Source organism: Pelophylax lessonae (assembly GCF_965119305.1).
Source record: "Pelophylax lessonae genome assembly, chromosome: 4".
NCBI lineage: Eukaryota > Metazoa > Chordata > Amphibia > Anura > Ranidae > Pelophylax > Pelophylax lessonae.
Window position 1 is genome coordinate 594,298,355 of NC_138771.1, and position 27,857 is coordinate 594,326,211.

The 27,857-nt window shown below is 43.0% G+C and overlaps 1 protein-coding gene across 1 annotated transcript in view; it reads right to left on the minus strand.

Annotated features, from left to right (window-relative positions):
- ZGLP1 (zinc finger GATA like protein 1) overlaps nt 1-27,857 on the minus strand; it is a gene marked incomplete at its 5' end in the record, with an annotated part of 64,039 nt that overhangs the window by 15,496 nt on the left and 20,686 nt on the right. Inside the window, 3 exons of the mRNA XM_082254143.1 lie at nt 7,846-7,939; nt 14,394-14,491; nt 23,215-23,967. Coding sequence (XP_082110269.1) covers nt 7,846-7,939; nt 14,394-14,491; nt 23,215-23,967 — 945 coding nt within the window. The remainder of the gene's footprint in view (nt 1-7,845; nt 7,940-14,393; nt 14,492-23,214; nt 23,968-27,857) is intronic.

Sequence of the window (27,857 nt, forward strand, 5' to 3'; positions counted from 1 at the left end):
TTTGTCCTAAATGAGCATGGTCCACATGTCTGGAAAGAAACAAAGACATCCCCCCAACCTCAGATATGGGTGAGGGCACCCCTTCAGGCTGGGGAAGGCTTGTCTGCGGAACCAACAGTGCCCACGTTTGACTTACCATTCCAGGGTCTCATTAAGCTGCCAGCGAAAGTACGGGGGGATCTTGAACTAATTTCCTGCGATCCAGCCTGACGAAAGAGCCACTTGTGAGCCGAGAAAAAGGGAACCATGTTTACAACGAGGTTCCTTGCCCCAAACAACCTGCGGAAGTAAAGTACTCTTACCTCCCATAAGCCCCTTAATGATCTCCTCCATGGATGCACCGAACAAACAGTCACCTACAAAAGGTAGATCAGTCAGCACCTTTTTAGAAGCCTGGTCGGCCGACCAGTACTTCAACCAAATCATGCAGCGAAGGAGATCACTGCTATCACAGATACTCTGCCAGCCAAAGGAGCCGCATCCAAAGATAAATCACAAATCTACTGTAGCCCCTGAATCAACTGATCCGCCAGCTCAGGAGGATGTTGATCCCCTTCTAGATCCTGGCGTAAAATTTTTGCCCATTCCATTAGTCTGGGATATCTAGGTGATAGCAAACACCGGCCTCAAAATTGAACCTGCCACAGTGAAAAGGTATCGAACCAGAGCCTCAGCTCTCTTGTCCACAGGATCCTTACAGGATGGAGAATCCCCCACTGGCAAAAGTGTGGCCTTATTTAGCCTGGAAACCTGAGAGTCCATCAATGGTGGAACCGTCAGTTTTTTCAGGAGAAACTCCTCAAAGGGATATTTCCTAGTGAAACGCTTAGGCATTCCAACCATGAGTTTTGGGGATCCCCAGTGACTAGCGACAATCTCGTCAAAATAGGCAGGAAAGGAGAACACCTTAATCACCTTGGAAGGTGTGCGGGTGCCAAACTGCACCGGTGTCGCCGACTCAGCATCAGCTGAGTCGTCCAACTGTAAAGTTTCCCACACTGACACAATCAGTGCCTCCACCAGCGCCTTTTCATGCACGGCTGCAGTGAAAGAGGATTCATCCTCACTGTTAGAGCACTTAGTGCGTTGACGCAGACCCAGTGGGTTGACTTGCGTCCGTGGCCACCAACTCCACCTCAGACTCTGAGGAGGCAAAGGACACAGGTGAAGTCGGGGGGGGGGCACTTCTTGCTAGGCTGCCTTTGCAGGGCCATATCAAGCTTTGACACAAGTGACTGCAGGGCCCCTGTCATGGTCGCCAGGGCAGACTGAGACCCAGAGGGTCCCACAGCTTCAAGGAGTGGGTCAGGTGGTGATACACGTTCCAGGGGCTCCATGGTTAGATCAGAGCCACACTGTGCATAAAAAGAAAAAAAAAAAAGTTTCCCTTTGGTAGCCGTATAGACTACAATGGGAAACCCCAAAAACATGGCTGCCAGACTACACAAAACATGTCCGCCGAGGCTGAATACAACCATCCACGGCAAAATTGCGGCACCACGTGGCACTGTGCAGGACCCAGGCCCCCCGGGAATTAGTAGTCCACCAGAGGGGAGCCACCCACGGACCCCCTCCCCCACAGGGCAATAAATGCAGGCAAGCATGCAGCACCTAACACCCCCACCCAGAAACACCCGTGCACCCCAAAGAGGGACTAGGGTAGAGGGATGGGGGCAGGTGAGAGTGACTAATACAGGGAAGAAACCCCCGCTAGGGAGGGGGGGAACCATGAGGGGAGGAAGGACACAGGGGGGACCTACCATCCCCAGGAAGGGCCTGCGTCCACCCCAGCAATTCCCAGAGAAAAGAGGGAGACACTACTCACCACACCTTGGAATTAGGCGAGCACCATTCCCGGCAGTCCACTGCGCCATCTTGGAATGGGGGTGCTGCGGCCAGTGGTATGCTGTGACTCTGGTCGTGACCAGGGATATGCGACCTTCACTCGCCAGCCAGCCCCCGTCCAGTGGGGCTATGTTGCGTCCAACCTAAGGTGGAGCAAATAGTTGGGTCGCACTAACAGGCTGGACTGGGAAGGCCATAAGGATGTATGATATCCAGTGCGTCACCCAGTCCAGCTGTTTATTGTAGTTCACACAGAAACAGATTGATTGTAGTTCACGCAGGAACAGAAAATAACAAAGAAAAATAAAAAAAATCCATTTAAAAAGGAAAAAATGCCAGAACCGCAGATCCCAGCAGGTAGCCAGGTCCTTACTCCTGACTAGGCAGAAAAAACTGAAGTCCTATAGCAGGAAGTGATGGTATACCCCCTGGGACTGCCTCAGGGGCGTAGCCAAAATTGTTTCTGCCTAGTCCTACTCCTGAAGAGAGAGCAGAATAAGCCCAAGGGTCTAAGAAGACATGGAGCTGTGTCTGTCAGTAAACGAAAGAGAAAACAAAAATGTCCTCCTATCTTGGATTATCTGTATCTAAAAATCCCAACAATCGGTACAAAACCAAAAGCTCCCCTTTGCTGCACTCAATTAACCACTTAAGCCCCGGAGGATTTGGCTGCGAAACGACCAGGGGGTATTTTGCGATTCGGCACTGCGTGACTTTAACGGACAATTGCGCGGTCGTGCGATGCCGTACCTAAACGAATTTGACGTCCTTTTTTTCCCACAAACAGAGCTTTCTTTTGGTGGTATTTGATCACCTGTGCGATTTTTTGATCACGCGCTATAAACAAAAAAAGTGCGTAAATTTTGCAAAAATAGCAATATTTTTCACATTTTTTTATATGAAATTCCCCCCAAAAAAAATGTAAAAATCAAAATTTTTTAACATTTTTTGGCCAATTTGTTTTATGCTACATATGTTTGGTAAAAAAAAAAATAGCAAAAAGCGTATTTTGATTGGTTTGCGCAAAAGTTATCGCGTTTACTAACAAAGGGAAAGATTTTTGTCATTTTTTTTTTAACACGTAATGGCGGCGATCTGCGATTTTTTTGCGGTACTGCGACATTGCGGCGGACATATCGGACCCTTGCCTGACATTTTTGCCACTTTTGGGGGTACCAGTGACATTTCTACAGTAATCAGTGCTATACACATGCACTGTTACTGTAAAAATACACTAGCAGTGAAGGGGTTAACTTTTTTGAAAGGGAGGGGCTATGTGTGTCCCTAGGGGCGTGCTTTCTACTGTGATTGGCTGTGGCTTCAGATGTATGAAAAGTGATCAACGGTTCTACATAGTAGAACCGTATGATCATCCTTCATACACAGGGGAGAATGACAGGCAGCTTGTTTACACAAGCCGCCAGACTTTCTCCCTCTCCCCCGCCGATCGCAGAGTGACCGGCGGACATCGGGTCCGCCGGTCACACGCGCGGGGGGGGTCCGTGACCACGCGGGAGCGCGCCTCCGGCGGTGCGCGCTCGCTCCCTAGACCCTCACAAGCTAGTGACGTAGCCCTACGTCACTTTGCCTGTGAGGGGCTGACCGCCGACGTAGATAGTCGTGTGGCGGTCGGCAAGTGGTTAAAACTACCTTTGCCACTTGGACATACTTCAAGATCTCTTACATGGGTAGAGTAGGCATAATAAAAATGGTAGCTTTTCCCAAACTATTTTATACTACACTATTTTTTACCATTTTATATTATTCAGATGCTCATCTACTTCCTAAACACTTTGACCTAAAATACCTCTACAGCATGTTACAAGAGTATATTTGGGGCAGTAGGGTAGCAATGTACCTAAAACAACATCCCAGCAATAGGGGACTCAATTTTCCTGAATTTGAATTATATAATTTAGAATCACTAACCAGATATGTAAGGGACTGGATTCTTGGCACCTCAATGTACACAGATACCGAACTTGATCAAAAAAAGGTACGTCATAATTTGTTACAAATTCTTCATATTCAAAAAGAACTCTTGCCTACAGAGGTGACTGCAAACCCCCTCCTTTATTCCATCTGGTTAGTGTGGTATAAGGTCCATGTATTGAACAGCCACATATCCCTTTTTCTTCCCTTGTGGAACAGGTCAGACCGTCCGGAATCTACACAACTTACCACTTTCAAACGATGACACCATGAAGGCCTTCTCTACGTAAAATTCCTAGTAGATATTAAAGCCAAACAACCACTATTTTCTAATAAAGCTTTTGGGAAATTTCCAAATTTATGCAGCAACCCATTCCTTTTTCTAAAAATAAAAATCTGAGATTACCTCCCTCTCAGAAAGACTGGGAAAACTCACTGCACACTCCTAAATTATTCCAATCCAGACACAAACTTGGTATCAGCTCTACTCAACTTCTTTTGACAACCACTAGATTATACATCCATAACCACTGGCCTTAATAAATGGACCAAGACTTTCCCCCAGCTTCGGATGGACATTCTTTTAAAATCATTATTATCATCTTGGAGAGTGATTAAAGCCAAAATGTATCATGAAATGATACTCCTATATGTCCCCACAACAAACTTATCTCATGGGTCTAAGCCCTTCTACTAACTGCCTGAAATGTGGACACTCAGATAGCGATCTATGGTCATACATGAAAATTTTACGATTTTGGACCACAATAGTACACTATACTACCACACACTTTGTGAACTACTTGCCTTCATAGGCCTGATTGACATTCAGGGAGACAAAATCTCTAGAGGCTGCAAACAACTCTTCACCATCATATCTCTTGTTGCAAGAAAAGCTATTCTGCACAAATGTATTTATCCTGATCCCCCCACTGTTTTACTGTCTTAGGCTGGGTTCACACTGGTGCGAACACAGACATTGCATGTGATTCGCACCGCATTGCTGTGCAGATCACATGTGATGTCTGTGTGATGCAAATTCAGCCATAAAGTTTGTATGGCTGAATTCACATTGCATTCGGACCCAAATGGTACAGGACCCTTTTTTTGGGCTGCACTGGATTTGCATCGCATGGGTATTCACACCCATGAGATCCAATTCAATTCCTGTACCATTTTTGCAGTTCGCACTACGATCTGTGAACTGATCTAGGGGGGTCATTGACTTTCTATTGATACCTGCAGTGGTTTGCAGAGTGCAGTGTGAACTGCCTGCGAGTGACATGCTGACCCGCACAGGAATCACGCTGGTTCCCACATTGCATATGTGTCAACCCAGCCTTATGCTTTCAAAAAAAAAAAAAAAAATGGGTGGAGGCCTCTCCACACAAGAAAAAACAGGTCCACGCATTTTTTAATGTTTGTGAATCTTTCATTTTAAACCAGGCATGTCCAACCCACTGCCCAGAACCGCAGGCAATGCGGCCCACCGCCGGCGGCTCCCGGACATCCCCAAATGCTGTGTGATCTCTCGGCTGCCGCGGGAGACTTAGAATGTCTGCAGTCAGTGACAGAGCCACTGCTTTCTGTATAGCTCCAGCTCTGTCACAGGCGGAGTGATACGCAATGCACTCCGCCTGTGACAGGAGTCATACAGGAAGCAGCGGCTCTGCTCCCTACTGCAGCCGCTGCTTCCTCCAGCAGTACCAGGACGTCATGACCAGCAGTACCCACATGACCAGCATTACCCGCCAGCAGTACCCGCCAGCACTACCTGCCACCTCACGGTTGCACATAAAGGGATAAGCCAGACAAAGCCGACATAGTGTAAAACTGCTTAAAATTTCATTGCAAAAAAACAGGAATACACTTACAAGCATCCAGTAGAAAGAATCAGGGAATACAGTTTTAGATGGCAATTCTGAGGTGCTGACGCGTTTCATCATAACAGACATAATCATAGGAAGTTGCCAAGGTGTTAGGAACGTCAGAATTGCTATCTAAATCTATATTCCCTGATTGTTTCTACTGGATGTTTGTAAGTGTATTCCTGTTATTTTGCAATAAAATTTTAAGCAGTTTTACACTATGTCGGCTTTGTCTGGCTTATCCCTTTATGTGCAACCGTGAGGGACTCCTTAGTATCCATATATGAAACACTCAGACCACCTTATGGAAACTTCGGGTGATTCAGCTACCTTTGGGGATTTCCAATGTAACCAGCCTGTATGACCCATTTGCTGTACGGTATAGTGGGTCCATACCCTCCGGTGAGCGCATTCATTGTTCTCCTTGGTGTTGGGATTTCTTCACCATTTAACGTCACTTAAGAACCTGGAGGTTTTTGTTTTCCTCACCTGGGACTCACCTCTATGAACTTTTTTTCATGATTGTATATGTATGTCAGCTTTAGTACCCCTGCCACACCAGAAGATTATGACGGTGGAGGATGACGGATTGGAGGATGATAAAGATTCCAACAAGAGCAGGAGCCAGCAACACAGGGGACACTTTACATTGATAGTATGTAAAGTCCCTTGTGCTGTTTTTTTTTTTTTAAACTTAGGCTTTTAGGTTAAAAATGATTCACATTATGCATATGTATATACTGTATTGTAATAAGTTTGTGATGAGGTTTGGGATTAAAGCGATTGTAAAGTCTTGTTATTTTTCCTGTAAAAATAACAAACATGTTATACTTACCTGCTCTGTTGCAGTGGATTTGCACAGAGCAGCCCAGATCCTCCTCTTCTCGGGTCCTCTTCTGTGATCCTGGCCACTCAGTCCTGTTGGGTGCCCCCACAGCAGGCAGCTTGCTTTGGGAGCACCCGAGCAGAGTCACAGCTCCCTCTGTCTATTTAGACACAAAGCCCCGCCCCTTCTCTCTCCTGATTGGCTAGCTGACTTTAACTGACAGCAGCTGCAGCCAATGTGATCTGCACAGCAATGCTGTGTCTCAGCCAATCAGGAGGGAGAATCATGGACGACTGAGACACTAGTGGACATTGCTGGACAGAGAGGGACCTCAGGTAAGTGTTGGGGGGGCGAAGGGGGCTGCTGCACACAGAAGGTTTTTTTTTTATCCTTATTCATAGAATGCATTAAAATAAAAAACCTTCTGCCTTTACAACTCCTTTAAGCTTTTTTTAAATGGATTTTTTTAGTCGGCTGTTAACAAAAGTTGTATGTTTTTGAAATGCCTGACAAAAGAAAATTCTAATAAACATCAGGAAGGGTTTTCCAACCTGCAATTGTGACTCACCATCCCCACCCACTGAAGAGAGCCATTGACAGTGACTTTTTAATAAGAATTTTACCCACTGCTTGACTGCTCCAGCCATCAAATCAAAATGTCTCCTTTTCCGCTAAAGTCTCCTTTCACAGGGAAGCCGGTGATGTACAAACTATACAGAGAATCACTGCGTGCTTCCAAAGAATATTTGTTGTGGAGACGTTTTGGAGTCCAAACTTAATAATTTGAAAGAGACTGGAAAAAGTTTGTTACATGTGCTGAGTGGGAATTCCCGGGCACAGCGAGGAATGTGGGATAACGTCCAGCTCTGTGTGGAAACAGTGAGTGGGTAGCAGGGGAGTTGCCTGTGAAATGTTCTCTGTACAGGGAGCTCTGTAGAAGCTTTCACAAGGAAAGAACACAAAGCAACAAAATAAGTTAAGGAGAAGCGACTGGGATCAGCCAAAAACCCATCCCCGGTCATAAATAAAAAAATAAAAAATCACTATGAGCCTTTATATATAAGAATTTACCTCCATACTCCTTGATGCTAAAATACAATTATCCTTCTGAGGAAAGGCAATAATAACTCCTGAATTTAAACTGAGACACTTATAGGGCACTGAGTAGAAACAAATGTGCACAATTTTAAAGTGGAAATAGCCGGAAGATTATAATGAACTCCAACAATAACAAAGCTTGATTCCAGCATGCTCATTGTACTGTAAAATTTCCATCAAAAGAACAGCATACAGTTATCCAATGCATGAAAAATGTAAATTGCATGTTTTAGTATTTTATTTTCATTCATAAATGTGATGTGATGCGCTTATTACCTGATGCCACAGGCGTTACATAACGGGGTCCCATCCTCTGCATCCCGCCACAGGGGGGTCTTCTGTGTCTTGCAAGAGGCACATCGTTTAATTCCTAGATAGGGGAATTCACTATCATTATACAATGTAGTGTGATTTTTATCAACGTATTAGATACTATCATTATCCAGTGTGGTGTGATCATTATCAATGTATACTGTAAATACTCTGTATCGTTATACAGTGCAGTGTGATCGTTATCGGTGTATATATACACTTGGTATTAATATATGGTGCGGTGTGATCATTATCGGTGTATATATACTTTGTATCACTATACGGTGCGGTATGATCGTTATCTGTGTATATATACCTGGTATCATTATACGGTGCGGTATGATCGTTATCGGTGTATATATACTCGGTATCAATATATGGTGCGGTGTGATCATTATCAGTGTAAATATACTTTGTATCATTATACGACGTAATGTGATTATTATCAGAGTATATATACACTCAGTATCAATATACGGTGTGGTATGATCATTATCGGTGTATAAATATTCTGTATCATTACACACTGCGGTGTGATCATTATCCGTATATACAGTATCTCACAAAAGTGAGTACACCCCTCACATTTTTGAAAATATTTTCATATATCTTTTCATGTGACAACACTGAAGAAATGACACTTTGCTAAAATGTAAAGTAGTGAGTGTACAGCTTGTATAACAGTGTAAATTTGCTGTCCCCTCAAAATAACTCAACATACAGCCATTAATGTCTACCCTCTGGCATCAAAAGTGAGTACACCCCTAAGTGAAAATGTCCAAATTGGGCCCAGTTAGCCATTTTCCCTCCCCGGTGTCATGTGACTCGTTAGTGTTACAAGGTCTCAGGTGTGAATGGAGAGCAGGTGTGTTAAATTTGTTGTTATCGCTCTCACTCTCTCATACTGGTCACTGGAAGTTCAACATGGCACCTCATGGCAAAGAACTCTCAGGATCTGAAAAAAAGAATTGTTGCTCTACATAAATGTAGCACCCTCCTAGTCAGGTGCTAGATAGGTAGCAAAGTTTTGATTCTGGCTGCGTATCAGCAGAATTACAGGCTAAAGTTATGTGCTTCCTGCTTATCAGGGAGCAGGATTTACAGTTAGGCTGTTGCATGTGTCCAGGTGTGATTCATGTGGTCTGAGGGAGTGTCCCCACTGTATCCAATAGGGGAACCTGTTGGACAGTGGAGGAAAACCAGCCAGTGACACCTAGGCTTTTGTCACTATCTCAGTGGGTTGGCACACGAGTGGTGCATCCTGAGATTGGCAATAAAAGCCAGGGGCACATGTGACAGGGTGTCTTTGGGTGGGAAGCCAGGTCCCAGGAGAAGGGTGACGGTTGTCTCTCCTCCTGCTGTTGAGGAAGGTGGTCACAGGCGGTCGGCCTTGTGGACCAGAGGTGTGGTGCTGAGCCGGCAGGTCTTGTGGATGCTGACAAGGAAGTTGGAGGCAGAGCGACCCAGGGAAAAACAGTGTCCGCGAGTACCAGGAAGCTTGCCGGGGGTCTGCCCAGGAAGGGGACCACTCCATTAGCGTGTCAGTGTACAGAAGGTCAGCACACACAGTCAGTGAGAAAGGGGGTGCCAAGTTAGACCCTGAAGAGTAATCTAAGGGAGAGTCCATATTCTTTATCTTCATTTCAGTGGCAAGGTGAAGCAGCGGCCTTGCCGCATTCTCCAGTCAGTTATCTTCAGGAATTGTGCATAGTTCAAGTTGGAGTATCCCACCCACCTTCTCCCATCCAAGTTCGAAAATAAAAACACAAAAAAACAAATCCCCTGGACTGTTCATTGTCTGAGCCAAGAACTTTCAAATGCCGTTTTGCCTGCTTCGGTTGCTAATGGTAACCCAGGGGACCCGCAAGGTGTAATTCTCAGCAGCTCCCTAGGGGTCAGTGCTACATAAAGATGGCCTATGCTATAAGAAGATTGCCAAGACCCTGAAACTGAGCTGCAGCATGGTGGCCAAGACCATACAGCAGTTTAACAAGACAGGTTCTAGAGGTTGTCTTTGGGAAAAAGACGTATGAGTGCTGCCAGCATTGCTGCAGAGGTTAAAAGGGGTGGGGTCCACCTGTCAGTGCTCAGACCACTGAAACCATGGCTCGGAAACCATGGCTTCCGACAGCCATGCAGACCAGTTTGATGCAGTGCTGCACACTGCATCAAACTGGTCTGCATGGCTGTCGGAAGCATCTTCTAAAGATGAAGCACAAGAAATTCCGCAAACAGTTTGCTGAAGACAAGCAGACTAAGGACATGGATTACTGGAACCTCGTCCTGTGGTCTGATGAGACCAAGATAAACTTATTTGGTTCAGATGGTGACTGTCAAGCGTGTGTGGTGGCAACCAGGTGAGGGGTACAAAGACAAGTGTGTCTTGCTTACAGTCAAGCATGGTGGTGGGAGTGTCATGGTCTGGGGCTGGATGAGTGCTACCGGCACTGGGGAGCTACAGTTCATTGAGGGAACCAAGAATGCCAGCATGTACTGTGACATACTGTATTAGCCTACCCCTACTCTGAACTGCCATTGACAAACAGGCAGAAGCGGTGCTGCATGGGTAATTCTAAAGCCACTACAGCGCCACACAAAAGAAAAAAAATGTGGGGCAGTTGCAGCCGCGAGGCCCAGGTCACCTGACAAAACACATGCCCTGGGTGCCTGGTGCTTAGCAACAGCGCATTGCAATTAGAAATGGGCCAAACACCCCCGGTTTGGTTTACGCCAGAACTCTCGAACATTGCAAAAATCAAAAGTCCCCATTTTGAAGGCTTATATGCAAGTTATTGGCTATAAAAAGGGTATAGGGGTCCATGTATTGCTCTGGGGGACATGTATCATGTATTTTTGTTTTTACTGGAGCAGTGATTTTAATGATGCTTAAAGAGAAAAATGAAAATAAAAAAATTCCTTCAAATACAGTGCCTGGGGGGGCCCCTCAGTCTGCCTGTAAAGTGTTGCATCTGTACCGTGTATAGAACCTGCTGCGGCAAAACTGACATTTATAAAGAAAAATAAAATGACATTTAAATTGCCGGCAATACAATACCATTGCCGGCAATACAAAAAGGTTTAAAAGAAAAAATGGCCCGGGGTCCCTCCCAAAATAAATACCAAAGCAGCCCAGCAGGTCAGGAAATGGGAGGGAGGGGGACGAGCGAGCGCAACCCCCCCCCCCACCCGAACTATACCAGGCCACGTACCCTCAACTTGGGGGGGTGCATATTGGATCGGTGATGTCACCACGTGGCCCCGCCAGTTACCTATTCAAGAATTGTGAAGCTTCGGGAAGCGCGGAAAGAGCTTTTTTTTTTTCTTTTCCTTTTTCCGGTCCAACGGGCATCTTGATTGATGATGGAGCTACATCGGGGGACATTGGTTTTTTTCATTTTTTTAATGAAGGATTTGTCAAAAACTGCCTCCTGTCTATTTATTTTGACATTTTTTTGTTGGTGAAGGGGTGGGGGAACAATGTACCACATACTCATTCACATGGGTAAGGCGGTATCTGGGGACCCCCTTTAAAGAGGGCTTCCAAATACCGATAACCCCCCTGCCTGCAGACCCCCAGAACCACCTCCCAGGGTTGCCAGAAAGAGGCCCTTCTTCCCAGAGCAGAGCCCCCTGCCCCAAAGCACCCCCCCCCCAATGTTTAGGGCATGTGGTCTGGTATGATTCAGGAAGAGGGGTGCACTCGTTTGCCCCCCCCTTTCCTGTCCTGCCAGGCTGCATGCTCAGATAATGGTCTGGTGTGGATTTTGAGGGGTAGGGGGGGTCCCCACGCAATTATTTCTTTAATTTTGGCGTGGGGGTTCCCCTCAAAATCTATACCAGACCCACATTTAATTTTGACATGCGGTTTCCCTTAAAATCCATACCAGACCCAAAGGGCCTGGTATGTTTTAGGAGAGGAGCCCCCCACACCAATGTTTTTCACTTTCTATTGCCGGCAATGTTTTTTTTTTTTTTTTCATTCAGCTGTCAGTGGGGAAGCCCATTGATGGCTGATGAACTTTCCGTTGTTAAGGACTCAGCGGCTGGCATTCTGGCACCGCTTCTTAACAACCAGCTATTTACTGTGCCCTGATTAGGCAAAACTTTGCCCAATCAGGGCTAAGAATGCACTGTGCAGCATGCAGTACATTGTAGGGCGCTCGGTGGGCAAACATTCCTCCAAATGCCCCGCAAATTCGGGTGTTTGCCGAACAAGCAAACAGACAGTGTTCGGGCCAAACTTTTGCTCAGCTCTAACGTTTTGCCCAAATAGAAATGTGATAATATTTGGCAATCAGTATAATTCTACAGTGTGATTATTTTTTATGTATAGGTACCCTGTATCATTATACAATGCAGTGTGATCATTATTGGTGTATTGGTACAGTGCAGTTTGATCATCATTGGTGTAGAGATACTCTGTATGATTATATAGTGTAGTGTGGTGATTATGATCAGTGTTTAGATACCTCCTTCCATTAAGCTCAGTTTACAGGGACATTTATAAACCTTCCCTTATAAAGACAGGCATTTACAAGCTTTAAGAGCAGTCCTGAAACTTGTTAAATGTCTGCTTAAGTCTGCCAAATATTTTTTTTTTTTTAAATCACAGCCAGAACATTCATTAAAGATCGTCATCCAAACTGCAGTGTAAAGTGGACCAGTCAATTGTGCTATGAAGGAATGGGACTTAAAGGGTTAGTTCACCATTCCAGAAAAAAATGAAAAAAAGGTGAACACCCTATTACCCTCCTTATCCCCCCAGCCCAGCTGTATATACCTCTGTGGGTGTTGAGCTGTCTGTGCACACACATAGCCATTGTAGCGATCTGGGGATTTGAAATCCCTGCTACTTTTCCCCTTCTTTCTGTAGAGCTTCTAGTATGAATCAGAGTGATTCTGATTGGTCAGATTGGTCATGTATTGCTGTTAACCAATCAGAATCACTCTGACCCATCCTGGAAAGCCCTACAGAATGAAGGGGAAGAAGAGTGGGTTTCAAACCCCCAGACCACTACATCAGCTGCATGGACACTGACAGCTCATCACCCACAGAGGAAAGTACAGAGGAACAGGGGGGTTGGGGAGGGTGTAGATTAAGTTCACCTTTTCATTTTTATTGTAAAGGTGAAGTTACACTTTATCTGGCTATATCCAAAAGGCTAACTTCTGGCTGTCAGATGGACGAAGTGCAGAGCCTCCACCGTCACTGGATTGCTTCTACAATCCCCCTTCCCCCCCCATCATGTATCCTGGGCTCTGCTTGCCCATCTGCTGGTCAGGGCCAGCCATAGCGAGTGCCACCAGGTAGAGGGGAGGGAGCTCTTTTCCCCTTCTTCTTGCTGACCTGGAAGCGATGGGGAAAAATGTCACTTTCCGGTCCTTATGTCAGTTTTACCAGGAAGGAATCTATTGCAGGGTGATCTACCCTGCATTAGATTCATTGGAGCACAGCGGAGACATTCAGGGTCTCTCATTAAAGAGAACTTGTCACCAAAAAATCAGCACAGCAGGGGACTTAAAAGTGAAGTAGAAAAGAAAATTTTAAATTGTAAAAAATTCAAGTTACATCCAAAGCCATTTTTCCACTCAAAAAAGTTTTTGAGGCCCCCCCCCCCCACCCTCACATACACGCACCCCCACCCTCACATACTTGCTATGCAAGTTACATATCGCCACGCATGTCGGAGTAAGAGCAACGTTTTTCACCAGACCTTCTCTGTACCGCTAAACTGATGGCCTTTAGGGAGCTTTTAAAGCTGGAAAACATAGGGTACTGAAGTTTGTCGTCATTTCACAGGGGCACGCATATTTAAGGTTTGACATATTGGGTATCTACTTGGTGCAATCTTATCTTCTAATTTTACCAAAAAGTTGGTCATTTATTGTGTTTTTGTGCCCTAAAATTATCTTTAGTGCATTTTTTACTGAAAGTTTGAATTTCCTAGACTTTTGTGGTAAGATCGCGTGACATAAAAAATTACAACTACCACTATTTTACTCTCTAGAGTCTAGGGTGTCTGCTTTCAGAAAATATATCAAGTTTTGGGGGTTCATGCAATCTTCAGGCCTAAAAGGATTTTTTAAACATGTGTGCAAAACAAAACCGCAAAAACGGCTCTGGCAGCGAAAGGGTTAAACAAACTAATTCTGTCGAGTGAGGGAGCCCACTCACTAATCGAAATTCGGTCAATCCCTTCTGGACTTGCCAAGATTTGATCAGTGTATGATCAGCTTTAGTGTAGACTTGGGCAGACATGAAGGCCTTGCGTACAGCCTGGGATTGTCCACAGAGACAAAGAAAGAAATCTAAAATCTACACTGGCTCTCTTCAACGGGACAATAACCTATAAAAAGGTGTGAGATTTGACAGATTCCGTTTACAGCTCCTTTTAGACATTTGCTAAATGTGATTTTCCTCAGATTTTCCTCAGGCTACAAGCTGCAATTTAAAAAATGCTTTTTTTAAAAACGCTTCCAAAACAGTATAATGATTATATTGGATCACATACTTGCTGTCTGTGTTGGATCATCATCTGAACCACTGGACAGGGAACACGATTTACTCCGGAGTCTGGATTTTGTGCTTTTTCTCCAATTTCTTCCCTTGCTGTAGAGAAATCAATACATTAGTTCGTAGAATGCATACAATGTTGGCACTCCCTTACATGTCAAGTAACCAAGGGATTTCCTACATGTGTAATGAGTCTTTGCAGAGCCAAACGGAGAGGAGAGTGAGGGACAGACTAAGAGGGGGAAACCAGCGGCCAGGCGCTCTAGGCCTAACTTGCCTAGTGGTAGCGCCGCCCTGTGTGTAACATTGTCTAATTCACAAAGTTTCTGTTTATTACAAGAAAAGGTATAACTACATCATAAGCCAAAAAAAAGGCATTCATTACTTTTTTTAGTGTGCGTTAAAGATTTTAGGATTTGTTTTGTGCTTTTATATTCTTTTCCTTTTAGCTCATATTATGTAAGCAGTAATAAACCAACATTTTTAACACCCCTTATTTGTGGAGAATTATGCCGGCAGTGGAATAGTCTAAATTAATAAGTATCCTTTTAACCACTTTAGCTCTGGAAGATTTACCCCCCTTCATGACCAGGCCATTTTCTTTCTATACGGCACTGCGTTACTTTAGCTGACAACTGCGTGGTCATGCTATGCTGTACCCATATAAAATGTTTGTCTTTATTTTTCCTATAGAGCTTTCTTTTGGTGGTATTTGATCACCTCTCCGTTTTTATTTTTTTTCGCTACAAACAAAAAAAGACCAATAATTTTGAAAAAAAATTAATAAATAATAATAATAATAATATTTTTTACTTTCTGAAACATATCCAATAAAAATTTTAAAAGAATTAAATAAAATTACTTCATCAATTTACGCCAATATGTATTTGGCTACATATTTTTGGTAAAAAAATCCCAATAAGCCTAGATTGATTGGTTTGCACAAAAGTTATAACGTCTACAAACACCATGATGTGGAATTGTGTTTCCTTTACTAGTAATGGCAGCTATCAATGACTTAGTGGAAGTAGTGGAACTGTGATATTGCAGCGGAAAAATCAGACACCAACTGACACTTTTGACACTTTTTTGGGAACCAGTAACACTAATTCAGTGATCAGTGCTAAAAATATGCACTGTCACTGTACTTATGACACTGGTCCGAAAAGGGGTTAACATCAGGGGTGTTTAAAGGGTTAATGGTGTGCCTAGCCTGTGTTTTTGTACAGTGTGGGAGCTGCTTTTACTAGGGGAAGACATGGATCCATGTTCCTGCTTTGCAGGAACACAGGATTCATGCCTTTCCTACTGACAGAACATCAATCTGCTTGTTTACAAAGGCAGTTCTGCCTCTGTAACTAATGATCGGCGGGATCCAGCGGACATAGAGTCCGCGATACCCGCTGATTGGCTCCCACTGTGGCGCGCATTTGTTTTTTAGGCTTCAATGAAAACGCATAAAAAAGTGCTAGCATTTTTGATGCATTGCTGCTGCATTTTTGCTGGTTTCTCCTGCAAGACACCAGACACCTCCCAAAAACACAAAACACAATAAAAACACATGAAATGCATGTTAAAAATGCAAAACGCACCCGGAAAATGCATCAACTGCAATTTGCATAGGTGTGAACCAGGCCTAAAACAAAAACTGTGCTTCACATTTAAAGCATTTCTTTATCAATGTTGATAAATTAAATAAATTAAGGCTTCTTTTTTAGGCTGCATTCACACCTAGGCATTTTGAATCGCAGGCAGAATCGCCGGGACTCTGCCAACGATTTCAAAAGTCTGATAAAAATGACAAACCGTGCAATGCAAATTTCAGATGCTATTTATTTTAATGGCACCTTAAAATGCGGTGCGGTTCTGGCGCAATAAATCGAGGACTGAGTGATCAAAGTCTGCTGATCACTCAGTTCTCCCCTCTGCTGTGAGCAGAGAGCAATGACGGTCAGTTGACGGCTCTCTGCTCTGCCCCTCCAGCGCTCACTGGAGCGTCAGGCTATGGAGGGGGCGGGGGAACTGCTAGCTCAGTATTCTAGTGGCTGGCTGAGCCAGCTGCCAGTACTGGCATCGGGGTGGATCAAGACTGTAATGTTGGGACTGATCCAGAGCCTGGACTGGCTGAGTGACATCAGCCGACAGGGAACTTTAGCCTGTCGGCTGAAAATGGGTCACAAGAGTGCAGAACTTACTGCCTTGCTGTGATCCCCCAGAAGAAGAAGTATAGCCAAAATGGCTTTGGACATACTTCTCCTTTAAAACGCATGTGTAAAAATGGCATGTGGAATTAATTACGTAACAAATCGCAATGTGGCTGAATTTTGCATCTTTCGGACATTCGGGTGCATCCGAATGCCCAAAGAAAATATATAAACGAACTTCAACTAATACGCAAGAAATTATAATGAAAATAACAAATGACTTTGGCAGGATTCATTAATTTGTTAAAGGTCTAATGAAACAGCGGGCCGACTCTTACAGTCTAAATCTTACAGTCCAATCAGCTGATTCATTTTGTGCTGGAGGATGGATTACTGGCAAAGTGCATTCCTCAGAACTGAGTGAGAAGGGTGTTGAATTGTATTTAAGCAGAGGAGAGGAGTTTTAAAAAGCAGCAGAAGAAGAGGTATTGTCATTGTGCATTAATTGATTCAATAAACGAACGACTTTTCCAAATTACGACTTTTTTAAATAACAAATTATCCGAAAATGAAACAATAAAAAACGAATCTATTCGTTATAACGAATATCTACACTCTACAGAAATATCGAATTATCCGAAAATGAATTAACGTAACAGAACAAATATAACAGAACAAAATGATGGATTTTACAAATGAAAACGAAAACGCCGTGCACAAGTCTAGTTTTAACAGGTGTTCAAAGACTGTGCCATGCCTTTATTTTAAATGTAATTTTTTTATTGGACTTTTTTCATTTCTTTCTGTTCAATATTTTCTTCATCATCATCCTTATCTGTATTTGAGGAAACATGGATAGGATTTCTGGTAGAAAAGAGAGTTTGTGAGAACAGAAATATGGTAGCTGACGCTTCTGATCAATTAACGTGGTTATAAAAGGCAGAAGGTTTTTTACCTTGCTGCATTCTATGCAGCCATTGGCTCCTGCTGCTGTCAATAACAACTAGCGAGAACAGAGGGGGGGGGTGAGCCCCGCTCTGTGTGGCTTATCACTGGTGATGCTGCCAGGGCCGTCTTTAATGCGGGGCACAAGGGGGCGCATGCCCTGGGTCCAGTCATTGTTGGGGCCCAAGGCAGTTTCCCCTTGAGCCGTGATGCTGCTGCCCACCCAAGTTCCGCCACCTCCGGCTCTTATTACACTGCTGCTCGCTGATGTCCTCCAGGAGAGGAGCGCTGCTTCTGTATTTACAAGTCACATCACTCCTCTCCCGGCCACTGTTCAGACCCCTCTCTGCTCCACACATCGATCTATGAGAGCAGAAGAGGGAGGGGCTGGGGCATCTACACAGGCGGAATTTTCTCCAGAGACAGCCTGGACCGATATGCTGTGAGTTTTAGCTGCTTTTCTGCAGCACCACTCTTGTGTTCTAGGTGGTGGGAGAGGATTTGGAAGAAAGTGCTGTACTGGAACTGGAATCCGAGGAGAAGGGGAGGAGAGCTTTGAACTTGCTGGGGGGGGGGGGGGACTAAGATGTGCAACCTGAACCCTGCACTCTGCAATAGCGCACCCCTGAACCCTGCACACCCCTAAACCCTACACTCTGCACACCCCTAAACCCTACACTCTGCACACCCCTAAACCCTACACTCTGCACATAGCGCACCCCTGAATCCTTTGGGATGAATTGGAGCGGAGACTGCGAGCCAGGCCGTCTCTCCAACATCAGTGCCTGACCTCACAAATGCGCTTCTGGAAGAATGGGCAAACATTCCCATAAACACACTCCTAAACCTTGTGGACAGCCTTCCCAGAAGAGTTGAAGCTGTTATAGCTGCAAAGGGTGGGATGTCTACAGACTAAGACTGGGATGCCAATAAAGTTAATGCGCATGTAAAGGCAGGCATCCCAATACTTTTGGTAATATAGCGTATGTATCAGAGCAGGGGAGTGGCCCAAAAAAGTGTTTGCCCAGGGTCCAATCAGTATTAAAGACGGCCCTGGTTGCTGCAGTCTTATCCTTAAATGAGGTATGTACCTATCTATGCAAAAAGTGTTTTAAAGGTGGTGCACTACTTGTCCTTAGTGCACTTATTTTGGGAGTGCATTTTACTTTGTTCCTAATAAATTAGCATTGATATTTTTAAGCAGTAAAACAATATGTTCAGTTTTTATTCCTTTTGAGTGTATATGGTGGTGAATCTATCTTGCTGCACCTCATCGCTTAAAGCACAAGAGGAGTCCAGTAGAGGCGTCTTGATGTCTGAAGCTGTCAACTAAGAAGATCCCTTAAAGGAGAAAGCGCATGGGGACCTATATTGTTGAATAGGTCAATATATCAATGTGAGCGCGGATTGTCAATGGTGGTGGTATTCACTGAAGAGTGGACAATTTTTTAGTATACATTAATAAATTGGTTTGCAAAGACTGGTTGTACATTATGATTGCAATGGTGGTAGAACTTTCTCTCTAATGCTCTGATGGACTCTTCTTTATTCATATCTTTGAATATTTAATACAATTGAAGTCAGTTTCCTCACAAATCTATGGTGTAATAATATAGGATATTAGGTTTCGTTGGGATACTAGAACTATTTTTCACATTTATTGAAGTATTTCATATTTAGATTATACACACTTTTAGGCTATTTGGTTCCATCATGATGGAATAATTTTGCACGGCCCTTCTGCATAAGTCATGTTATATTTGTAAAATGTTGTACAGAGCTCCACCTGCTGACTGGATAAAAAACGTCATACTATTGATTTTGTTGTTACATACTATAAATGATAAATGATATTTAGTATTAACCAAACCTGAAGTGTATGTAGACTCTAACAATAAAATGTATCTTATGTGCTCCTTTTTTTGGTCTGGTAAATATATAATTTAAAGTGTTTATTAGATCGGTTTGACAAGTGAAACAATTATCTGTTCATCCAGATGAGCTGATCATTTCCTTTTGCTTTCTGCCAATGGACTGTTATTAGTTAGCATGGTTCTCTGCAATCTCCGTGAGCTACAAAAAAAAGAAAAAAAAAAAAAAACACTTCCCTCTGCTATGGAGCAGAGAGGGGAGGTACAGTGCCTTGAAAATGTATTCATACCCCTTGAAATTTTCCACATTTTGTTATGTTATGTGAGGGATTTAGCTCGGTGGCGGGTGTGGATGACCCCTTGGGGGGGTTCGTTACACAGGGAGATAGCCGAGAAGTGGTTGAAAACAACAGTGTATGGTTTTATTCTTGCAATTTTCTTCACACAAGTGCAAGCATCAAAAACATCAAAAATAAAATAAAACACAAAATAAATCCTTGCCACTGTGGGCGGCTACCTTCTCACACACAGGAACCTACCTAAGGAGTCTGTCCCCAACCTACTGTTGGGAAGACTTGGCTAATCCTACAGCAGACCATCAATAGTCCATTTATTTTCTCTTCACACAGAAAATGCCTCTTTTCTCTTCACATAGAAATAGTTCATTTATTTCTCTTCACATAGAAACAATCCTTGATGTCAGGGTACCAATAGAAGGAGGGCTCTAGGACCCAGTATCTGTCAGAATAGGAGAAGGGCTCTAGGACCCAGCAACTCTGTCAGCCCCTTACCTGGGCCTTTATAAGGAAGCCAGCCCTTCTCTAAGTGCGGTTTGATCTTCAGCTCCTACCAACATCCTGTTTCCTGTGATTCCTGGTTCCTGACTCGGCTTGTTACACCTCCATCTCCAGCTTGCTTCCTGACTTTGACCTCGGCTTGTTTAACGGATCTCCTCTGCCTGCTACCTGCCCAGACCTTGGCTACCACTTGACCTTGTCTCCTCCGCTACCCACCTGGCATCGAACCTCGGCTTGAATCAACCACCCTCTGTCTCAGCGATCCTAAGTACCTGCTTCATCTCACAGGTGCCACCTGCCTGCAGTAACCCCGCAGCACCACAGCGGAATCCCTGAACCCTTTTCTGCAAGCAACTCTGCAGGCGACCTGTGCGACTTTGGGCCTAACTCCTCCTGTCTCATCTCCAGGGGAGTTTGGCACTTAGCTGCAAGGGAAGCCCTCTCTCCACTGGCCTCCAGCACTTGATACCTGATACATGACCTCACCTTGAGAAGTCTTCAGTCTTTTTATCCTTCAGGAGGCATTCCTCTCCCATGCTCACACAGCTACAGGAGGCACCCATCTGACGGTCCTCCTCTACTCACACAGCGTCAGGAGGCAGCAATCAATAGACTTCCTCTGGACAAATTATAGATGCCTTAATTTCCTCATTCTGAATAGCTGAAGGTTTTTCAACTTCCTTAAACCTTCCTGCTGGCTACCTCTGCAGCCGACACCCTATAGTAATTGGTGAATTGTCAAAACCAAGCAGACATGTATCTCCTGTCTGTGACAACATCCACAGATTTACCTGACTTCCTGTCACAGTTACAACCAAAAAAACACAATAAAAAATACATTTACATTTTATGTGATAAACCAACACAAAGAGGCTCATAATTGTGAAGTGGAAGGAAAATGGTATTCAAATTTTTTTACAAATATCTGAAAAATGTGGCTTGTATTTGTTTTCAGCCTCCTTTACTCTGATACCCCTAACTAAAATCTAGTGGAACCAATTGCCTTCAGAAGTCACCTAATTAGTAAATGAAGTCCACCTGTGTGTAAATTAATCCCATTAAAAAAAATCAGTTAATCTGTGAAGCCGTCAGAGGTTTGTTAGAGAACCTTAGTGAACAAACAGCATCATAAACGCAAAGGAACAAACCACGTTGTGGAGAAGTTTAAATCCGGGTTTGATTGTTTAAAAATATCCCAAGCTTTAAACATCTCACGGAGCACTGTTCAATCCATCATCCAAAAATGGAAAGAGTATGGGACAACTGCAAACCTACCAAGACATGGCCGTCCACCTAAACTGACAGGCCGGGCAAAGAGAGCATTCATCAGAAGTTGCAGAGATTCACAGCTCAGGTGGGAGAATCTGTCCACAGGACAACTATTAGTCGTGCACTCCACAAATCTGGCCTTTATGGACGATTGGCAAGACGAAAGCCAGTGTTGAAAGAAAGCCTAGAAGTAGTCCCGTTTTCAGTTTGTGAGAAACCATGCGGGGGACACAGCAAACATGTGGAAGAAGGTAATCTGGTCAGGTGAGACCAAAATTAAACTTCTTGGCCTAAAAGCAAAACGATATGTGAGGTGGAAAACCAACACTGGACATCACCCTGAACACACCATCCCCACCGTGAACACCATGGTGATGACAGCATCATGTTGTTCTGATATTTTTCTTCAGCAGGGACAGGGGAGCTGATCAGAATTGATGGGAAGATGAATGGAGCCAAATATAAGGCAGTCTTAGCAGAAAACCCGTTTGCAGGGTCTGCAAAAGACTTGAGACTGGGGTGGAGGTTCACCATCAAACAGGACAGCGACCCAAAACATATAGCCAGAACTACAATGGAATGGTTTAGATCAAAGCATATTCATGTGTTAGAATGGCCCAGTCAAAAACCAGACCTAAATCCAATTGAGAATCTGTGGCAAGTCTTGAAAATTGCTGTTCACAGACGTTCTCCATCATATCTGACAGAGCTTAAGCTATTTTACAAAGAAGAATGGGCAAAAGTGTCACTCTCTAGATGTGCAAAGCTGGTAGAGACATCTGCAAAAAGATTTGCAGCTATAATTGCAGTGAAAGGTGGTTCTACAAAGTATTGACTCAGGGGGGGCTGAATACAAATGCATGCCACACTTTTCAGACATTTATTTGTAAAAAAGAAAACCATTTATCATTTTCCTTCCACTTCACAATTATGTGCCACTTTGTGTTGGTCTATCCCATAAAATCCCAATAAAATACATTTACGTTTTTGTTTGTAACATAACAAAATGTGGAAAATTTCAAGGGGTATGAATACTTTTTCAAGGCACTGTATAATGTATTTCTAACAGGGTTATGTATGTCCAAACACATTCCCTGTCCAAGGAGGACAACGCTGCTCACTACTGTTGTCACCCTAGAACAGGAAGTGTGTTAATGACAGGATTGCCTAGATAAAAGTAAAGAAAAAAAAAAAAGTGTAGAGAAAGAAAACTCATTGAGCCATCATATCTAAGGGCTGGTAATCTGCTAAACTATCAGTTTGTGATCTTGGATTTACAGTAAATACACTTAACTGAATATAATACAGAAAAAAAAGAAAATACATATACTTAGTTTAAAGGAGTTGTCTAGTAGATCTAATCCTCTCTTTGGTATAAAAGAGGACACACTTACCTCATTGAGACCTTTCATACTTTGTTTACCTTTGCTTAGCAGACTCAATACAGACAGAAAGGCAATTTTATCTGAATAGATGAACTGCAATATAGCTTTTTGCAGTTTTACATTTATTGTTAACATGGAACTCCAAAATCGAATGTTTACCAGTGTTAGGCTTGATGAGTGAAAGACAAGAAAAAGACATGTCTGTGATGCCAAAACTGTCATTTTTTTTTTTTTTTTTAGAACAGGAAAACAAATGTAAAAAGTAAGCATCTAAATTGCTGAAGCAAAACTGATTTTTCTTCTTTCAAGTTCATACAGTGGGCCCTTAGCACCATAACTCATTGTGTAAGCTATGGTATGATCCACCCAAGAATATTTCCCCTAATGATCTACATTTGTGTTGTGTACCTGTAAAATGAAGTAACAATCAGCTGGTAATCATCACATTTTTCCTTCTCAAAACAGAGATGCATCTGAAACTCAATACCCTGGAAAGTGGGGTCTGTCTTTTCCATACTTCTCATTGGGGTCTTCTGCTTCCTGGGAGTCCTCTGAAAACACTTCAATTTATATGTTGATTCATTGATTATTGTGCTTCCTTGAGATTGATCTCCATTCTTCACATTCTGTACTTTACAAAAGGTACCAGAGTGGCATTCTTTACACAAAGGTTCACTATTTCTATTAGTGTTTGCCCATTCTGGATCCACTGGCTTCTCAACAACTTGTTCCTCAGTAGTGGATGGTGAGCAAGATCTATCCAATGTAAGGATATTATTGTTAATCTCAATATGTCTACAATCCTTCTGAACCTTGGACTGTACAAGAAGTTTGCTGTCTTCTTCTAGTCCTAATTTAGTTAATTGGTTGCATTCCAAATTAATACGATTCAGAATCTCCATAGCTTTACTAGAAGAGCTTTGGGATCTTCTATAAGAATTCCTTAGAACAGAGGTCCGGGTAAAGTCGTTGATCATACTACGGCCATTCTCAGCATGGTCCTCTTCATTTTCAAACTTTGGAATATTTTTTACATTTTCCTCCAATAGACTCAAAACAGTCCGTTCTGAAACCTGTACCATACATGACATTCTGTGCTCAAAATGTTTCAAACTATTGATATGGCCCTGTGACTGACACCATTTCTCAGCTTCAGAGAACCTTTAAAGAGAAAAGCAAAATTTAATCAATTGTCAACCAATGGAACATTGGGCAGTCATTCTAAACTTTCATTGAATATTTGCAAAGACACCCTTGGAGGGGAATTTACTATTTCCTAAGACTGGAGCAGACAGAATCTGGAACATTTATTCATGGCAACCAATCAGCTTCTAGCTTTTATTTTCAAACTTAAAGTAGTTCTAAACTAAAATAATTTTTTCCAGTCATGCATTATCTGCATTAAAGGTAAAAAAAACTTCCAATGATGCCTTTGTAATGTACTGTTGTCATTGGCACCTGTTGCTGTCAATCAAATGTTGTGAGGAGGGAGCGGGAGGCATGGCTAAGCCATTCCGTGCATGGCTTGGGGCAGGAAAATATAACCTTTTAATTATTCTAATTTAAAAAATGTAAGCTTTACAATCATTTTTGCCCAGTGTCAGATAGAAAGGTAAAAAAGGAATAAACAAAGGTAAAAAAGGAATAAACAAAAATTCTCATGGTTAAACATTTATTGTTTAAAAAGATTGATTAACCACTTTAGCCCCAGAAAATGTAGCTGCTCAATGACCAGGCCACTTTTTTCAACTTGGCACTATGCCAATTTAACTGACAATTGCGCGGTCATGCAATGCTGTACCCAAACGAAATTTACATCATTTTTTTCCCACAAACAGAGCTTTCTTTTGGTGGTATTTGATCACCTGTGCACTTTTTATTTTTTGCGATATTATTAAAAAAAATAGCAAAAGTTTTGCAAAAAATTGACATTTTCTACTTTGATTGTTAAAAAATAGCCAATATATTAACTTTTTGTCATATATTTAGGCCAAAATGTATTTAGCTACATGTCTTTGACAAAAAAATTCTCAATGAGCGTATTTTTATCCACTTTAAGACCGGAAGATTTTACCCCCTTCCTGACCAGGCCATATTTTGCGATTCGGCACTGCGTTACTTTAATGGACAATTGCGCGGTCAAGCGACGCTGTACCCAAATGAAATTTACATCCATTTTTTTCCCCACAAATAGAGCTTTCTTTTGGTGGTATTTGATCACCTGTACAGTTTTTATTTTTTTGAAAAAAAAAAAAAGAGCGACAATTTTGAAAAAAAAAAACAATATTTTTCACATTCTGCTATATAACATTCCCAAAAAAAAAATTTATAAATCAAAATTTAACATTTTGGGCCAATTTGTTTTCTGCTACATATTTTTGGTAAAAAAAAAAATTGCAATAAGCGTATTTTGATTGTTTTTTGTAATTTTTATTATTTTTTTTATTTTTTACTAGTAATGGCAGCAATCTGCGATTTTTTTGTGGGAGTGCGACATTGCAGCGGACAGATCGGACCCCTAACTGACATTTTTGACACTTTTGGGGGGACCAGTGACATTACTACAGTAATCAGAGCTAAGAATATGCACTGTTACTGTAATAATGACACTGGCATGGAAAGGGTTAACTCTGTTGGTGATCAAGTAGGTCTACGTCGCTGGACACAGGGCTGCTACTGTGCGGCAGTAGCAGCACAGTGAGCAGTCCTAAAGTGGTTAACTGCTTAAAGTACCCCTGGGACTGCAGTTGAAGGAAACTTTAACCACTTCCTGCCAACCTGGTGCATATATGCGGCCTCTCAGCAGGTGGGCATTAGCGTTGAGTGGCTGCATATATGCAATTGTAAGTAAACACTTTACTGTGCTATGAGCATGCTCCCTTCGCACTCCCAGCACAGTAACAAAAGGGTACCAGAAAGATCTTGATGCACACTTGTGTTCAGGAGCTTTTCTATCATGTGACCACTGTGCCTGCCAATCATAAAGGTTACAGGATCAGAATGCCCGTCTCCACCTCCCAGCAATTAGATCCCAGTGGCAGAAAGGAGTTAAGAAAGAAGTGCTTTGTAAATATTTGCTGAATCTGATGTTCTTTAGAGTAACCTGTATAAACTAACGATAACCAATGTTGTAGGTGTTCCTTCTACTTTATTCTCTATAATATAAAGTATATGCAAAATCTAGAGCCACTTGTAACAACCAACGTTGTATATGCAGACCTAGGGAAAGGAACTGCACAGACCACACCATCCACATAAGGAACTGATTTCTTAGAACATAAAGAAGTATAGCTAAAGCTCATTTTGCTGTACATCTCCTAAAGATCCCAGAAGTGCGCTGTCAGCTGACGTCCACCCAGATGCCAGGAATGACCCCTGGCTCAGCCTCTCTATGATCTGCCAAGAACTTCAGAGCATTGAACAGTCACCTTTGTAATACATGGGATTCTGGATGCTGAGCATTTTGAAGCTTCAAGCACTCAGCACTCAGGTGTAAAACAGTGCCTAAGGGCCTGTATGGACAGGCTTTTACAGACTTCCAACTGGTTTTGCTTTCTCATACAAGTCTATCAGGGGAAATCCATATAGTCCTAACAACTTCTGGTGGTAGTTCACTTAAGAACTATCCGAGTTGAATTTAAGCAAGCATTTGCACCAGTATTGGTGAGATTACTGGCATGTGCAGCAAATTCAGATAGTTCTTCCTACCACCGCTTTAAGAATCTGTTGCTATGGCAACAACAAATTATTAATGAATTAGGGCCTTTTTTTACATTGGGGGCTTTAGTAAAATATCAGAGGTCTAAACAAACCCCTGATGTTTCACTTTTGAGAAAGAGAAAGGGACTGAGGATAAAAAACCTCAATCCCTTTCTCTGCAACCTTATAGCTGCACTGAACAGTGAATGAAAAGAAAATGCTCCGTACAAAAGGCGCCTGTTCATTCAAAAACTGGATCATAGTAAACACAGATTACTATGCTTCCATTATGAATGAACACAGTGAGTGATCAGCACCAATCACTCATTGGGTTCATTCAGGAAAAGAAGGGGCCGGTAAATATGACATTTACTGGCCTCTTCCCTCGCTCTCCATCCTGAAGGATCCCATTGTGTGCCTGCGGTAGCCCATACGGGGAATCGATTCCAGTAATTCCCCCCCCCCCCGACACACCGATCACCCGCCCTACTCATATCCAATTCCACCTGCTGCCCGGTCCCCCTTGCTGGCCCGAGCCCTGTACAAAAGGACCAGTGGTACCACAACCACCAGCAGGCTGCAACCAGCTCACCCATAAACAAATCCAAATTTAGCTGGTTCCTGCTAAACCAGCCGCATTTCAATCTATTCATCTAGGTCTGGCTTTAGTATTCATTTCTTTCACTTTTCTTGCCTCTTTTCTATGACGCCCATTACGAAGGTGGTGATTTGTAATGTCTAAGAAAGTCATACCATTAACATTTGTTCATTGCTTAAGAATGCTTCTATGGTACCTCGAAGGCTAATGCTTCTGCTAACAACACCAGAGTAAACTGCCAACTGATAAGCAACCATCTGCATACTTTACCCAAATTCTTTAGGATCAGGAGCAGTCTGCTGTATTTAGAGATTCTTCACACAAAATATTAGCAAAAAAACTGTGTTTGGTTTTGGGGATAAACAAGACTGCCTGCTTGTCCCCTCACTGCTAACGGAGATAGGAATAATATTTACCAGTGGTATGATAAAACAGACAGACACTTTTACAGAGAATCAGGTGCAGACACAATAAAGGTGTGTGTTCTGTCAGCAGACAAAAATCCAAATAGAAATATGTGTGTGTACAGTATATACTGTATATATTCAGAACCAGGGCAAAGGAGCAAGAGAGGTGGCTGCCCCAGGCACAGTGTTTCCTCCTTATTTCCGGAGCCAAAGAGTGATAGCGAACACCCTGTGCTGGAATATGGAACTAAACCCACCTAGTTGCCAGTCTTCCAAAGTTGTCTCAGCTGCTTGTGCCCTCAATCAAATTGTCAAGCCATGAAATGGCTGGTATCATAACTGATCAA